The sequence below is a fragment of the Sciurus carolinensis genome, chromosome 7 (assembly GCF_902686445.1).
Source record: "Sciurus carolinensis chromosome 7, mSciCar1.2, whole genome shotgun sequence".
Classification (NCBI taxonomy): Eukaryota; Metazoa; Chordata; class Mammalia; order Rodentia; family Sciuridae; genus Sciurus; species Sciurus carolinensis.
This window is the reverse complement of record NC_062219.1, coordinates 103,111,236-103,127,460: the sequence shown is the minus strand read 5'-3', so window position 1 is coordinate 103,127,460 and position 16,225 is coordinate 103,111,236. Positions and strand designations below refer to the sequence as shown.

Here is a 16,225-nt window from a genome sequence, read left to right as displayed (position 1 = left end):
GGCCAAAGTTTCAAAATAGGGTTCCCTGGACATTCCCATTCCCCCATGCTTCCCATAGGACTTAGTAAATAGCAACAGCTACTCACACTTCACCCTTTGCCACTTTTTTTCCTATTTAAAGTACTAAAAAATCAGTGTGGTGTTGGAGAAAGATGCTGTTCACCCGAATCTGTGGTCCCTTTCCCCCTAGTGGTTATGATTTTGATGCAGACAGCAAGAATGGTGCTGCATGTAGTTCACTGCCCTGGATATATCTGCCTCCTATTTATTTATGCAGAACATTGACTTCATAAAAATTATAGACTTCCATCCACAATTGACGAACTTAAGAAAAACCTCACATACCAGAATGGTTTTATACTGCATTTAATCAGGATTTGTTGTTGATGGCAGCATGGTTGGTTCTTTTCAGATGTTTCACTCCTAGAATCTAGAGTTTGTTTCAGGTATGCCCATAGCTGGTGTGCACCGATGCTACCAGTGGATCTGAAGCCACCTGAGACCTCCTGCCATTAGAACTGCAGAACAGTCCGGACGACTTCAACATAGCGGCTGTCTGGGGGCGGCTTCCTCTGACTCCCAGGCTGTAGGAACTTCTTAATTGTAGGAATATTGCTGATTCTTGTTTTAAATGCCTGAATGAGAAATAGTAAAATCAGGGCCTCAAAAGATCTCATGACCTTTAAGAAAAATCAGAACTTTGTCACAAGAGGATGGTGCTTAGACTTTAGTATGCAGAGACTGGTCCAGACTGAGTCAATCCCTCAATGCATTCCTGGATGTCCCTGGAACAGCAATGCCACTACCAGTGTATGGAGCGTGAGTTAACTTATGTAAAAGACTCAGGCACACTCAGGCAGTACATATCAAAAACCCTAACTTGGACTTTTGAACTATCAATTCTTCTAGGGATTTATTATAAGGGACTAAGTAGGGGTGTGAGCAAGGAAAATAGTTATCAGAATTTTAACACAGTGGAAATTTGAAAAGAATCTCTCTTTCCTGGAAGGGAAATTGGTTACATAAACAAATTGTGATATGTATATAAATTGTATTTCTACAAGGAATATAAGAAGCTAGCAATTTAAAGTGATATTCTGTAACAAGAAAGAGGAACAGAAGTTCCTTGTGTTGATCGGGAAAATATCTAGAATGCATTGTTTAAGTTACAAAAAAAAAAAACAAAAAACTGGAGCAGAATATATAGTACTTTATGTGGTATATACAAAAGTGAAGGGTGAAACAAGAATATATTTTCATATCTGCTGATATCTGCATAAATAGGAGCACTGAAAAGATATGCAGAATCCAGTAAAAGTGGTTACAGAGACAGGAAAATGGGAGGCCGGTGGCGGAAATGAGACTTCTCAACTTATGTCCTTTTTATATAGCTTCCATTCTATAAAAAAAATATGATTCTATTGTCCAGTGAAAATAAACATATTGCAGAAGAAGATTTATTGACATATAAATATATTCATGGTAATTGAAAAGAATTTTAAAAGCAAGCCAAAATACAATATTTGGCATAATCCTATTTTAAGAAAAATAAAAATGACAGGTCAGGAGTCTCATGCCAGTAACATTTGGCTGGAGGGATTATAAATCTTCCCCACCACTTTGTCTTCTTTTGGTTTAGGCAAATGTCTAACATAGCTACATGAACTTGCATTTCTTTTATAATGAGAAAAAAATTCTATTCTTAAATTATAAAACCCACAGTCACCTATGAGACAAGATGCTTCTAAGGAATCATGCAGAGTCTGGGTCAGGGTTGCAGTGGCAGGAATCTGTCTGAGCATCAGGCAATGTAACGGGGACAGCAGTGCCACCTGTGCACTTCGTTCTGAGCAATGGAGGGACTGTGGGGGGCCCAGTCTTGGGGAGACTAAAAGTGGGCAGGACTGTCTGATAGGAGCTGCACAGGGGAGCTATAAAGGCAGGCTTGTTAGCTTTGTTTCATCAGGAAACAAACATGCTCAAAGCACTAAAAGAAAAAAAGAAGAAGAAAGTACTGATTTTTCATGTTAGAAACCAAAAACATCTATTTTTTCCCTTCATAAGGTTTTATTTCCTAACAGATTCTATAGAGTAAGTAAGAGTGACCAGACTGAATAACATAATTATTTTTGAAACAGTATTGAGTTTCTCTTGAGATTGACCTGGGGACACACTTTGTCGTCATTCTTTCTGTTCATGTTTTCCTGGACTTTGTGTGGATGTTAATGTAGTACCTTTAGCAGTGGGAAGTCAGAGAGGACAGGAGCATCCAGTTCTTCCACCATTAAAATAGCTTCTAGCAGCTGCACATCTGCCCAACTGAATTTGTTACCAACGAGAAAATCTTCTCCATGGTCTTTCAGAATCTACAGAAAGAAAGGGGGCAAAACGCCTACCAAATGGAATTAAAAGACTATTTTGCCTGGCTAAACATCTTCAAAAGCATAAAATCTTCACATTGATCAGATTTTCTGATAATCTCCAGTGCTGGCAAGAATAGGATGTAACGAACACTCTTTTATAAGTTGAAAATTGGCAAGATCTTTTTGGAAACAGGTCAGTGATTGTCAAGGTCCCTTAGGTGGTGAAGTGCTGACACTGGGCTCTTGTTACAAGCTTGGATGGTTATGTAAAACTGTACACACCAGTAGAGGGAGTCACAAAAACTGCATAGCTTGCCCCTGACTGCTATACCACAGGTAGAAATGAGTCCCCAGTGGGATAGCAGAAGCCCAAACCTCAGCCACACACACACAGAGAAAAAAAAAAAATCTAATTTTTTACTAGAAAGATGAATATAAATAATCTTCATGGGGAACCTTTGAATGGTAGATGCCTAAAATATGGGTTACTCCACAAATAAGAAACAAATATAAATTCAGCCATCATGTGCATCCTGTGATACATACAAGAATAAAAAATAAATTTCAATGTGGATGAAAAAAAAAATGTTAAAATCAGTGAGTTCTAGAGTTTCTCAACCAGAGCAAAGACACAGGAAAAATTCTTGCTGGAATATATTGAATACACCAAATATACGGAATGTAGCTCTTTTTTAAAATGTAATTCTTGCTGAAGACAAGCTCAGCTAAAAATTATATGGTACATAAGGAAACCCAACTCATCCAGAAGACAGAGACAATACACTCATGAAAAAGGAGAACTTTGAGCCACAAAGTCAAATATTAGAGTGAATAAGGGCTTAAAATGCTTAAAATGTTCAGAGATAATGAAAAGAATGGCATGTGGAAAAAAAAGATATGGATTTGAAAAAAATATACAGCAAATTTTTGAACTCAAAGACAAACATTGATTACAAAAACTCAGTAGAGAATTTTTTTTTAAATTTGGCATCTCTATCTGAGGACACACACAGAAATAAGAGACTGAAATATGGAAGAAAAGTTAAGAGACCTAGAACATAAAAAGAAGCTTCAACAAGTATCTAATAGGAGTGCAGAAAGAATAGAGAGAACAGGAGGACTTCAATCTGGCATAGAATTTTCCAGAATGAAAAGGTTGTGAGGGGAAGACTCTTCAGTCTAAAATGAAATATCAAATAGATAAATAAAAGCAAATCTATACTTTGGATTAGGCAGAGGGGAGTGAAGGGAGGGGAGGGGGTATAAGGGTAGGAAGGATAGTAGAATGAGTCAGACTTTATGACCCTATGTGCACACATAATTGCCGACCTGTGTGATTCTACTCATGTACCACCTGAATGAGAAGTTATACCCCATTTATGTATGATGTGTCTAAATGCCCTCTACTGTCATGTATAACTAATTAGAACAAGTAGAAAAAGAAAAATGAAACAAAAGCAAATCTAGAGGTAAACGTAGTATTAAAAGTATATTAAAAAGTTATACTCCATGTATGTATGATATGTCCAAATACATTCTACAGTCCTGTATAACTAAAAAGAACAAATTTAAAAAATTTAAAGCATATTAAATAAAAGGAAAATCTAAAATGAGAAAAAGAATATAGTACCATCAAAGAAATAATAACCTCACCAACAGCAAAATTGCAACAATCAAGGTCCCTTTAATTATACTTTCATAATGTTGAGGGAAAATAATTATTAATCTAGAATTCTATAGCCGTAGATAAGTGAAGGTAAAATCAAGATATTTTCTGACTGAAAGACTGAATGAAAAAGCCAACCAGTCTCAGACCCTGCTTGAAAGAACTCCTCCTGCCTCCCTGCCCCTCCAAAAAATGTTCTTCATGTAGAAGGAATATGTAGCTGGCAAGGAGGTGCACACCTGTAATCACAGCCACTCTGGAGGCTGAAGCAGGAGGATTGAAAGTTAGAGGCCAACCTGGGCAATTTAGGGAGGCCCTCAGCAAGTTAATAGGACACCTTCTTAAAATAAAAAATAAAAAGAACTGGAAATGTACTTAATGGTAAAGTGCCCTCAATCTCCACTACAAAATAAAAAAATAAATTCATTAATTTCAAAGTTTTTTTAAAAGGAAGGAAAATGCACTTAGAAGGAAGGTAGAAGAATCAAGGAGCAACAGTGATAGAGAAAATCAGTTTCTTATATTGGTGAGTCTACATGATTATTTTTTAAAGAACAGATTAGGAGGAGTTTAAAAACGAGTTGAATCTAAAATATTATTCAATAAAACCATAAAAAGGGGAAGAAGAGACATTTGGAGGGAAGCTGAAGCTTTCTTTCATGAAGAGAGGTCAGTGAATGATATTTATGGAAGAAACATCCATCTAAATAAGTGCTGATTGACCTAACCAGATTTAGGAAAGGAAGGGGGAAGCCAAAGAAAAGTTTAATTCTCCCAAGGAGAAAACAAAATATAATGAAAGAAGTTAACACAAATTTACTAGTAATGACATTTGTCTAAATGACTCAAAACTTAGTATTGATTGAAAAAAAAAGCAACTTGTAGAACAAACTTATACTCTTGTTCTGTATACATAAAGTATTTTGAAATCCATATTCATAAAAATTTTTTCAATAATCCCAAGCCAGGTCTCTAATTTTTTAAGTGGACAGAAAGAATTTGCATGACATTCTTGACAGTGGTTACCTCTGAGGGAGAGAGGAAGGAATACAATATTGAATGTAGTCCAAAGGAGGCTTCATCTCTATAGATTTGTTTTTAAGGAGAAAAAAAGCTCTTAAGCAAGAAAATGAAAGTAAGGACTAACATTCATTACTGCCTAGTACATACCTAGAAGTTCTGCTTTTGAAAGTCTTCTAAATAAGGGGGAAGAAAGAACACAAGTTCAGTGGAACAGACAATGGAGATTCAAGGAAGGGAGGGAAGCTGGGGAAAGGAAAAGTCGATTGAATGGATCTGACATGACTTCCCTATGTACATACATGAGGACACCACAGTGAATCTCACCATCAAGTATATCCACAAGAAATTAATTTAAAAAATAACTAGGTAGATGGCAAAAAGATCAATAGAGAGAAGGTAGCAAGGAGACGAGGAAGGAAAGGGGAAGGAGAGGTACTGGGGTCTGAACTGGAACATGATAAATCCCATGCTTTTATTATTCTGTCAAAATGGATTCTATGGTCATGTGTCAACTAAAAAGAACCAATGAAAATGTCAAAAAAGAAAGTCCTCTAAATAAAAGACTACAGTTGAAATTTTCTTCAGTACAATTAACCAGAAATCTATTAAAAAAATCAAAACTTGTTTATGATGAAAACCTGGGAGGAGATACATAAAAATAATACTGATATTTTGGTGATGAGAGATAGTAGTGATTTATTTCTTTCTACATTCTTCATTTCCAAAGATGACAAACATGGAAATGCAGAGAGAATATAGAAATTGCTCTTTGTAATTAGCATCTCCTTATAAAATTATTTTTTAAATTCTCTATGTTTTCAAAAACAAAATTTAGTGTCTGAATGTAAAAGCTGGGACTCGCATATTCTAAAATATAGTAGTCTACATTAAACTGAAGTAGAAATTATTACTATTATTATTATTATTATTATTACTATTATTACAGTGCTGGGATTGAACTCAGTGCCTTGTGCATGGTGGGTAAGTGCTCTACCACTGAGCTACCTCCCCATCCCTATTTTTTTTCATTTTAAGAAGGGTCTAACTAAGTTGTCCAGGCTGGACTCTCAAGCTTGCAATCGTCTTGCCTCAGTCTCCCAAATAGCTGGGATTACAGCCTTGCACTGCCATGCCCAACTTATAGACAATATTTTTTAGATTTGGCCAAAGGTATTTTGGTTATCCTGGTGAATCAGATAGGCAGCATTTGTTTTCTGCTCAGCACCATTATCTTCACAGGAAGAAAGTTCTCTCCAAAGCCCCAGAAAGAATAACTTTCATGACCAGCAGCCTCTAGAATATGTACTTTTGATCAGTAAAGATGGCTTAGTAATTAAAAATAACACACATCCAAGTCCCAAAATTTCAGGGTTGTAAACATCTTTTAAAAATAATTTCTAGTTCTTTAACTCAATGCAAGGAAATTACTAGCCTTGCAATTAAATTCAAAATACAATAAAAATTATTTGGTACATCCTCTTTGCAGAGTAGAAGTGATACAGTCCTGTTCAAAGACTAGACTCAAGAAGTATTTAGTGTCCACTTATTTCAGAAAGAACAACTAAGAGATGAATGAACCATAGATTCTATTTTACTAAAGATTTCTTGATAACAAACTAGACGCTAAAGAACATTTTAAAAAACTGCTGTGCAACTCCAAGTCAAATAAAATAGTTTGTAAGTGAGTGTTCTGAATAATTCAACATCTGATTAAAGAGGTTTGGGCAGGCCAGATACATCAACAGTGTTACCTATGCTTCAATGCTGTAGGTTAAGAGCTGAGAATTGGAACCCCATCTGATGAAGTCATCAAGCAGGGCTTGGAGTGAATGAGCCCCCAAAGCAGTTTCCTCTAACTGTCAGCTGCTTTGTCTGCTTGCCCCAAAGCCATCAAAATATCATCATTCTCTACAAATAATATGGCACAAAAAGGTTAGAAAACGCAAGAGTAACCAGAGCTCCTTGGAAAAATAGCTGATTTCAAGCATAGAGAAGGACATATCTAAGATAAACCCAGAGCATCCTTTTATACCAGAGAGCAAAGAAGTTCCTGGGGCTATGTCAAAAAGATCAGGAGCAAACTTGAAGGAGCTACCTCTGGCCAAAATACATACCGGAGCCTCATTAAAAATAAGAGATTAGAAAAAAAATTAAAATACAGTATGTTTAAATCTATGATGATAAATAGTATCATAATGGTACTTACCGGACAAAAGTAAGAACAAAATAATAATAAACTCTTCGTTGAGTTTTGAGAATGCCAGGTAGTTATTGTTTTTAAGTGGTGAATAAAATCAATCAAGCATTTATCCTCCTTACCTACATAAACCACATATCCCAGAGTAAACAATGTATTATGAGGCAAGGATTCTTTTTATACAAAAGATTCCAGCTAATACATGATGAGAAACCAACAGGATCGAGAGGTCAACATTTTTTTGCATCTGCTAATAAATCGATGTATCTTGGTACTGATTATTAATCATGTTAGCATCATAAGAGCAGCAACCAGGCAGTCTGTGCTTTTTGATGACCTACATAACATCACCTATGAAGTATTTAGCCAAAATAATTGAACCTGAATCTGATCAACCTTCTAATCCTAACTTCCAATTTGCAAGTTATTTAGGAATAAAGGTATATGTTGCAATGACTAAAATCCCCAGCCTGAGAGAAACTACTCAACAAATGTGATAGGGAAAAAAAAAAAAAAAAAAGGAGGACTAAAGGCAGGCAAGGAAGGGATCCTTACAGGTTAAAAGAAACCTAAGAAATGTACTAATTGCAATAATTGCAAGTACTGGAGTTGAGTTCAATCCCGATTTAAATGAACAATTTTTAAATGTTTTGGGAAGTGTTGAAGTAAGCCACACCACACATGCTGATTTCAAAATCTGTAGTGGGATAAGACCCACTGAATACTACAACTCAAATAATCATATGACTCATTTCAAATGGAAGGCATTTCAACAGTGCTACACATTGTTCCTAGATTATCAGAATTTGCTTACCTAGAACTCTGAGGTGCTGACAAAATTCTTCACTATAATTTACTCATTGATAAGTCAGTTTCTCCAAAGTCTAAGGCTGAGAATATATGCTTCAAAACTCTGTTGTCCAGCAAAACCTTTATTTATGGAAGGTATGCCGACAAGTTTTCCTTACCCCCAGGCTGCCCTGGAGGCTTGGACCTTTACCAGGTGCGCATTTATCATTGGTATTCATGACAGAATGACTTCAGAAAAGTTGTAAGTTTAACAGATTTTGTCTTTTGATTGAAGCACAATTACTGTCCATTATTAGGTCTAAAAATATGCCTTGACAGTGAATTCAAGCAGTGACTCTCTGGGTTGATGGCATATTTTTAAAATCAGAAGGGAAACTGCACTAGGCTTATTCCAATTCTGTTTGGTCGGGGCTCTGTAATTTTACCTGTTATTTGTTCTGGAATCCTTATTAAAGTTTCGATCGTCTTGTCTTTTCAGATACTGACTCTTATGTATTCTTTCTTTCTTTTTTTTTTTTTTTGGTGGTGCTGGGGATCGAACTCAGGGCCTTGTGCTTGCAAGGCAAGCACTCTACCAACTGAGCTATCTCCTCAGCCGTATGTATTCTTTCTGACAGGAAAAATGAAAGCTCTGGGTTCCTTCAGCTTACCTTTTCAAAGACAGGGAAGTACCGGGTTTTAGCTTTCTTCACAATCGCAGTATAGTTCTCCTCTTTCTCCCCAGGGGGTTGGAATGCAGCAAGCGCGATCATTAACATCAGGTCCAGGATGCCATCAGTGTACATGTCAATCCTGATAAAACAGAATCACGGTTTCCTGGTCTAACACTCCGTGGTATATTAGTCATCGGAGCAAATGAGTTTTGATTCTCCCCCTCAAGCTTCCATTCTCATAAATAATTTTAGGTACCAGATGTAAACAAAAATATCCTACATGATTTTGGCACCATTATGAAAACACAAGTAACCAGGATGGAAGCAGACCTCAAACCAACCAGCAAGTTTTCTTTTATTCTGCAGTGGAACCAATCAATCAGGCACTGGGTGAGGGGTGGCTGGGGACTCATTTTCTGGGTAGGAAAAGGGCTGCCAGTTACAGAAGGAGTCTGAATTTTATAGGTGACAGTGAGAGTGAATTAATCATTGGAGACTGAGGCAGAATGTGTCGGTTTGCGCAATCAGGAAAAAACTTGAAACTCATTCATTGTCACTGGGAAAAGCTCAGAACTCCATGTTCACTGCTTCTCTTCTTCCTCTGGGACACATTGCTACCAAGAGCTTCACTCTTTGCTTTTCTCTTTCCAGGACTCATAGGCAATGGGAAAGGGTAAAAGTCCAGGGCCCAGTGCTCAGTATCCACCTCCTCTCTTCAGGACCCCTTGTGGTTGGGAAGGGATGAATGTTTGCTTTTGGTGAAGATGCTGGGGAGGAACCCAGGAAGGGAAGAAAGTTCACTTTTTTCCCCTCAGGGCCCATTGTTACTAGGAAAGAATTTACTGGGAGAGGATTAATGATAGTCTTCCTCCTCCCTCTTCCTCAGGTCAGACGGTTTTTTGGGATTGTCATTTCCCTGTCCTGGTGGTTCTCATTTTCCATATCCTTCACCAAATCCAGTCAAGTAATATAGTAGGGTCTCAGGAAATGTTTATTGAACACAAGGATGTATGAAAGAGTGAAATTGATTAAATCACATTTTTATGTACATGTAAATATTGCCTTTCTGGTTTTAAAAACTCATAAGATTATCAAAAGTACAAAACTTTTAATACCAGAACTTTCTCATCAATTTAGAGCATATAGGTTATTTAACAGGTCTTCCACTGACCTGGCGACTGAGAAACCTAGTTGGGTCACACAAACAGCTTGGTTTTCATTCCCTTTAAAGTTGTCTTTTCATTGAAAAGTGCTTTTTTAAAATATATTTTTAAAAAAACTAATAAAGATAGATGTATCACAATTATTTACTGGCCAACTGGTGCTTTTGGTTGCTGTGGTAATTTGCTCTACTGATGGTCTTTGTATCCCCCATTATGTGGTAAGTGTTCAAAAAAATTTAGTTTAATGATTTTCTGTAGTCTGTGTTTGTTTTTCTAACAGCACACAAAAGAATAATGAATTTTTACTGCCCTATCTGAATTACAAATCATTTTTCTTCCATGTTAGATTGTCACCAGACCCACTTGCCTGTTATTATGGTCTATGCCTAGTCCAAAGAAATAGTATCGATGATGCTGTCTGTAGCTAAGGACACACTTCTTATGGGAAAAAAAACAACAAAAAAATATACTCATAACAGCATATTAATGCTTATTTCCATGGTTACAAAAGGCTTCATTCACACACTGTTTGGCATTGCTCCCTGGGTCTTGTACCTTTGGGATTGCAGGCTACAGTGACAAACCTGTCTTAAAGACAGAGATGTGGGAAAGCTGGGTGGGCTTTTCCTTTTTATGGACTTTACTCATTTTTATGTTATGCACTTGCTCTCCTTTTTCTAAACAAGGGAACATGGCTTTGTTCTAGCTTGCCTTCTATGTGTATTGATCATCCTCCCATGTCAACATTTATGGTGATGAGATTTTAAAGACCAAAGAAAAGGTCACTTGACCCCAAATCCAGATAAAGTTTCATAGTTACAAGTCTTTCTTCTGTCTTAAGTCCATTTATTCACCATGAAACGATTCTTTGGGGTGATAATCCAATCATCGCCAGTCAGGGCTAGCACAATGGAGTAGGTGCTTGTGTTATATAGATGGGGGGGAAATGGAGGCAATCCAACCACTAAGATGACCCATAGACAAGTGAGCAATAATAAATGCTTGTTGCTTTAAGTTGCTGTGTTTCACCTTCCTTCTTTACATTGAAGCATCAGGAGTTGAACACAGAACCTCATGCATGCTAGGCAAAACACTACCACTGAGTTAAACTCCCAGCCCTAAATCACTGCATTTCAAGATGATATGTTACACAGTGTTATTTATGATAAATAGATCATTGACACAATGCTTAATATTTATTTGCCAAATCACCACCTCCATGTAGAATCATTTACCAAGTCATCTTCTGAGCACATACTTTGCTAGAAGAGAATATGAGAATGCTACATGCAGACCACTATGAAGTACACACACAAAAAAGGCAGACATGGGGTATTTGTTTAGAATTCTGCACAGGGCCTGCCAGGTCTTGCAGAGCATCTCCCCTATGTCCCCTTTGCTTTCTTCCTTCAGTCCAGGCTGAAAGGTACACTTGAACTAGGTCTTAGTTTGTGCAGAACTACAGAAGCTTAAACAAAAATTAAGTACAGGACTAGAGTTGTGGCTCAGTGGTAGAGTACTCGTCTTGCATGTGTGAGGCACTGAGTTTGATCCTCAGCACTATATTAAAAAAAAAAAAAAAACATAAATGACATACAGGTATTGTGCCCATCTACAACTAAAATAAATAAATAAGTACAGTAGTGAACAGTGTGGTACCTGACTCTCTCCTTCAGGTCCTTCCCGTACAAGTTGTACTTGGCAGCAAGATAGCTGAGGATGGCTCTAGTCTGTGTCAGCATCATTCCATCAATTTCAACCAAAGGCACTTGGCCAAAAAGCAGGCATCCGTCTGAAGTTTGAGCAAAGAAAGTGTAAGATATTCTTTGATACAGGAGAGTCCACTGAGTGATTGTTGATTTTCAGCCAGAGTGATGAATCATAGATACCAGTATTTGAGGAAATGCCTACTGGTTGCTTCAGGAGCAATACTGACTATCTAGCAAGTTATTTATTGAAAAGATAAAAATGAGATATGGAAATGATTTAAAATATGTTTTGTCTTAAAATTTGTTTGATCATATCTTCATGTGTTGGTCGATCTTGATTTTTAAAGACTTTCCACATTAACTATGTTAGAGTATAAGTGTTTCTGGTTCTCAACATTTGGACTGAATAAATCTGTGATGAGGTTTGTTAAAAATGCCCTCCCCACTCCTCAGATATTCTGACTCAGGGATGGAGTCTGGGATTCTGCATTCTTTCAAAGTACATCAGGTCTCGTGCTAAGCAACCACAGCTGCATAATGGACATGACAGCAAGAACCCAGGCACACCTGGGTTCAATGTCAGCTTTAGCCTCCTTCAGCCATGTGACTTTGGACAAGCTACTTATCTAACCTTGAGATTCTTGTCTCTAAAATAGTAACAGTGTCTATCTAGAAGGATTTTGAAAAAATAAAATGAGATATGTAAAAGACAAATACTGCCAATAGTGTTCAGTGAAATAAAAATTAAATTTTCTTTTTTTACCCATAACTGCCTATATACGTAAGCCAAGCACTGCTATCATCAGATAGGAATATTGTCTGAGAACTGCACCGTGAGGCAGGTTTATCATGGTTTGAACATCATAGAGCGTACGTGCACAAACTGAGATGGCTATGATCTCACTAGGTATTATAATCTCATGGACCCACCAACATATGTGTGGTCCATTGCCGACCAAAACATCATTGTGCAGCACATGACTACAATGCATTTAGGATATATTCTAAATGGTGCTCTTTTCATAGAGTCTTGAAGAAATGAATAGCTTTTGAATTTCTACAATATCTGCACAGCATTGTTAGAAACATTATCTAAATAGGAACCAGACTTCACTAGTGGTAAAGGCCACAGTTGAATCTCCCAGCTTCTGATGATGTTCCTACTAGATTCAATGGGAGGCAATAGAAGACCTCCCCAAGAATCAGTGACAGCTTTTGAGAGCCAGCATCTTTCTACTTCAATAAGTTGGGCAAGTCTTTGACTTCTCTGAGACTATTTTTGAATCTGCAACTATCTTTCCTGCCCTCTCACCCAGTTTCTTTGAGTAGGAATAAGATAAAGCTTTGGAAATATCAGTACTATTGTTAATGGGGAGGATACAAAACCTCCATTCTCTGAAGGTATTTCCATATTTGTTCAATACTGAATGAGCCCCATATAACTGGGTATGTGCTACTGCTTGTGAGTGATACAAACATTAATTACTAAAGATGCCTGCCTATAGGAATCGATGATCTGAGACTGATTTAAAAATCTCAGATTAAGAGAGCAGGAAAGGGTCTTTGATATCACTTAGTTTAATTCCCTCATTTTTTAGAAGACTACAGATACCAAGGGATGTGAATGTGATTTGCCCAAATTCATACAGTCCAGGGATGGTGAGGCCAACAGAAGTGGACCTTCTGACTCTTGTCTGATGCTCTCTGCTGTGCCTCTGCTTCCTGTTCAAAAACAACAGGAATGCCCGGGAGGATGTTCCCAGTGCAATAGCATCACCACAGACTCAGGAAGGACTGGAGTATTTCAGAGGCTGAGCTCTTCCTGCCGGAATGTTCATGAAGGGGTATATAGAGCTAGTCACTTATTACGTATGTATTTAGCCTATACTTGTATCAGGAACTGTCCTTGCTTGGAGTGGAATAAGGCAGAAATAAAGAGGAATGACAGATAATAAGGTTCCTGAACAAAAATCAGGAAAAGAGTAACCAGACCTTCCCCCACTTCACTAAGATCTGCTGGTACATGGTAATCAACCACCACAGAGATTATTTTTGTTTTATAATGAAGAGACAGAGAGGTAGAGAAGTTAAAAGTCTTGCCCAGAGTCATACAGCTTATCAGTGACAGTCTGCTAACGACTAGTTCAATGACCTTCTTAAAAATAATATGTATAAATGTCATGATCATTCACCAGCAACAGTGGGAACGCTAGCTTGTGTTTCCTTTGATAAGAACAATAATGTTGTGTCTGTTAGAAACTTAAGAAATACTATTAAAATGCTAGACTTTTCTCCTAGCGTGGGAAATTTTCCTTGTAATAATTAAGGTCTTTTTCTTTGGTCAATATTTAGTGACAAAAAATTGAATGTTTTCCACAGTCTGAGTTCTACGTTGTGGATTTTCTATTATGATCTGATAAAAACCATTTCTATTAATGTATTAGAACCACTGAGAAAAAATTAAGTGAACCATGAGAAGTAGAGAATACTCCTCTCAAAGCCTCCTCCCCTCCTCCCCTTGGATCCACTGGATCAGCATTTAAGAATTTTCAAAGCATTCTTCAGTGGGAGGGGATTACTGGGCATTCAGCACTGGCGAGTCCATGCTTAATTGAGGTTCCCACCATAACCTCCCTGATGAGTACTTGTGAAGGCTAAGGAGTTGAGGTTGATAAGGCATCTAGCAGTGCACCAGGGACACAGGAACCAGTCAATCAATGTTAGCGGGCATGAAATATGCTAGTCTTTTCTCATGGCTGTCTTTCTCCAGCTCTGTGTTCTATATCAGAATGAATGTTTCCAGAAACAAGTTTCCATTTCTTCTAATAATACTGAATAAACCTAGGCTCACCTTTCTTCAACTTCTCATAATGTTCTCTTGTTTCAATAAATTCTTCTTCAAACTAGACAAAGAACAAAGAGACATTATTATAACTTTAAGGTCCAAGAGAGTAAGAGAGGGAAATTCTGATAACAGAAAATGCCCAACTGCTTTCTTTGAATTAAATTTCAAAAGGAACCTCAAAGCTGTCAGCTACCAGAGCTGAAAAGTGCAACATTCTGCGGATGTAAATGAGCTTAAATCAGATGGGACTGGCGGCCCTTTTGGGTTTCTGCCTATTTCAAGGGTATCCCAAGCCCCTGTTGTCCTGACTCCTCTTTTATTTCACCTGATTCTTCCCTTTCTCCAAACTCTTGTCCTGTTTCCAGTCCCCCCAATGATTTCTCCTCTTCCCTTTCCTCTCTCTTTTTTTCTCTCTTCTCCTCTTTTGTTATTCTCCCTCCACATTAAGATGAATTAAATTTCTCTTTGATGATCACATATTCACAGAAAGAGATCCAAAGATCCTCAGGTGAGGTTATCATAATTTATCAATGGAGTTTCTAAAGCCTGTGTGACTTTTTGGTCTGCCACATCTCATCTTGAATAGGGTTGGGGTCAGGTGAGTGATGCAGGGGAGAAGTTCCTAAAGTGAAAAGATGATAACAAGAGAGGAATGAGCCCTGTTTCAGAGCATTTGCTGTTAGAAGAGGGAAAAGAAGTGTATACTTGCATGACACAAAACAATTCCCAGACACTTAAGAAAAGTCAGTTGGGAGGGAATTCAGTGTAAAGGAATGGTCCCATGGGGTAGACCTTAGCTGGACCTGAGGTTCCAGCTGTGAGTATTACATGACCGAGGTGCTGTGGTCAGACAGAAATGACCCCCCAAAATCAGCTGGTCCCAATGGAGAAGATGAGTCAGATGTGGGTCTCCTCTCCTTAATCTTGAGCTCCACCAAGATCCCTTCATCCCTATGAAGCTTCCAGAACACTCCCAGACCCCCAACTCTTTTCTTATTCCCTACTCCTCCCTCATCACTTAAAAAAAAAAAAAAAAAAAAAAAAAAAGGAAAGGGAAAGAGTAGATACAGTCTAAAGGCCCATCCTGAATTTTGAAGGGGAAAGGGGGACTATGCAATCCTACCCAGTTATCCTCCTTCCTCTTCCCAATCAGAAACCAACCTCCACTCCAGCTGCAGCCAGCAACCAGCGGATTGACTCCATCCTGCCCCGACCACAAAAGTACCAGAGCTTGGGTTTGGCTGCCATGACTCCTGGCTCAGAGTTTCCTAAAGGGCAAAATTTAAGAAAGAAAAATACATTTAAAGAGCTAACTCACACACACCATATGTTATATCTTCATTTATAGCAATGTTAAAAGCAGGTAAAGCAAAATTACTCCTTAGAGACTCATACCTAAGAAGTAAAACTATGAGGAAAAGCAAGAAAATAAAGATCACAGAAGCAGGATAGTAGTTACCTTCTTGAGGAGAAGGGGGCTGCAACAGGGGAGAACATTTGAGATACTATGATGCCAATGATATTCTACTTCCTGAGCAGAATTAGTAGCTTTTATAATTAGTCATTAAAGTATACATAAGATACTCTATAAGTGTTCTAGGACAAAATTTTAGAAAGAACAAACTATACATATCAAGGCATCAAGGTATTTCTGTATATTTAAAAGATGGTCTCTGATATTTGTTGAGAGGTACTAGGAGTTAATATAATGGTTTCATGAATGACTGTAAAAGAAAACCTTTCCTAACAGCAACAAAGAGGCAGACTGTTTGGATTGAAGCGTTCTGTGGGATCTA

At 37.7% G+C, this 16,225-nt stretch overlaps 1 protein-coding gene across 1 annotated transcript; it reads right to left on the bottom strand.

The window, feature by feature from the left end:
* Positions 1 to 512: 512 nt before the first annotated feature.
* LOC124989027 (glutathione S-transferase A4) lies at positions 513 to 15,677 on the bottom strand. Its single transcript, XM_047558934.1, has 6 exons — positions 15,591 to 15,677; positions 14,436 to 14,487; positions 11,535 to 11,667; positions 8,710 to 8,851; positions 2,235 to 2,366; positions 513 to 635 (listed from the first exon to the last, which is right to left on the bottom strand). Exons 1-6 carry the CDS (start codon positions 15,675 to 15,677, stop codon positions 513 to 515), a joined length of 669 nt encoding a protein of 222 aa, XP_047414890.1.
* Positions 15,678 to 16,225: the final 548 nt, after the last annotated feature.

Coding starts and splice junctions, on each gene's coding strand:
- LOC124989027 (XM_047558934.1), bottom strand. CDS start 15,677: ATGGCAGCCAAACCCAAGCTCTGGTACTTTTGTGGTCGGGGCAGGATG. Junction 11,668..14,435: donor TTATGAGAAGTTGAAGAAAG/GTGAGCCTAGGT, acceptor CTCAAACTTCAG/ACGGATGCCTGCTTTTTGGC. Junction 2,367..8,709: donor ACTTCCCTGTCTTTGAAAAG/GTAAGCTGAAGG, acceptor TTCTTTCTGTAG/ATTCTGAAAGACCATGGAGA.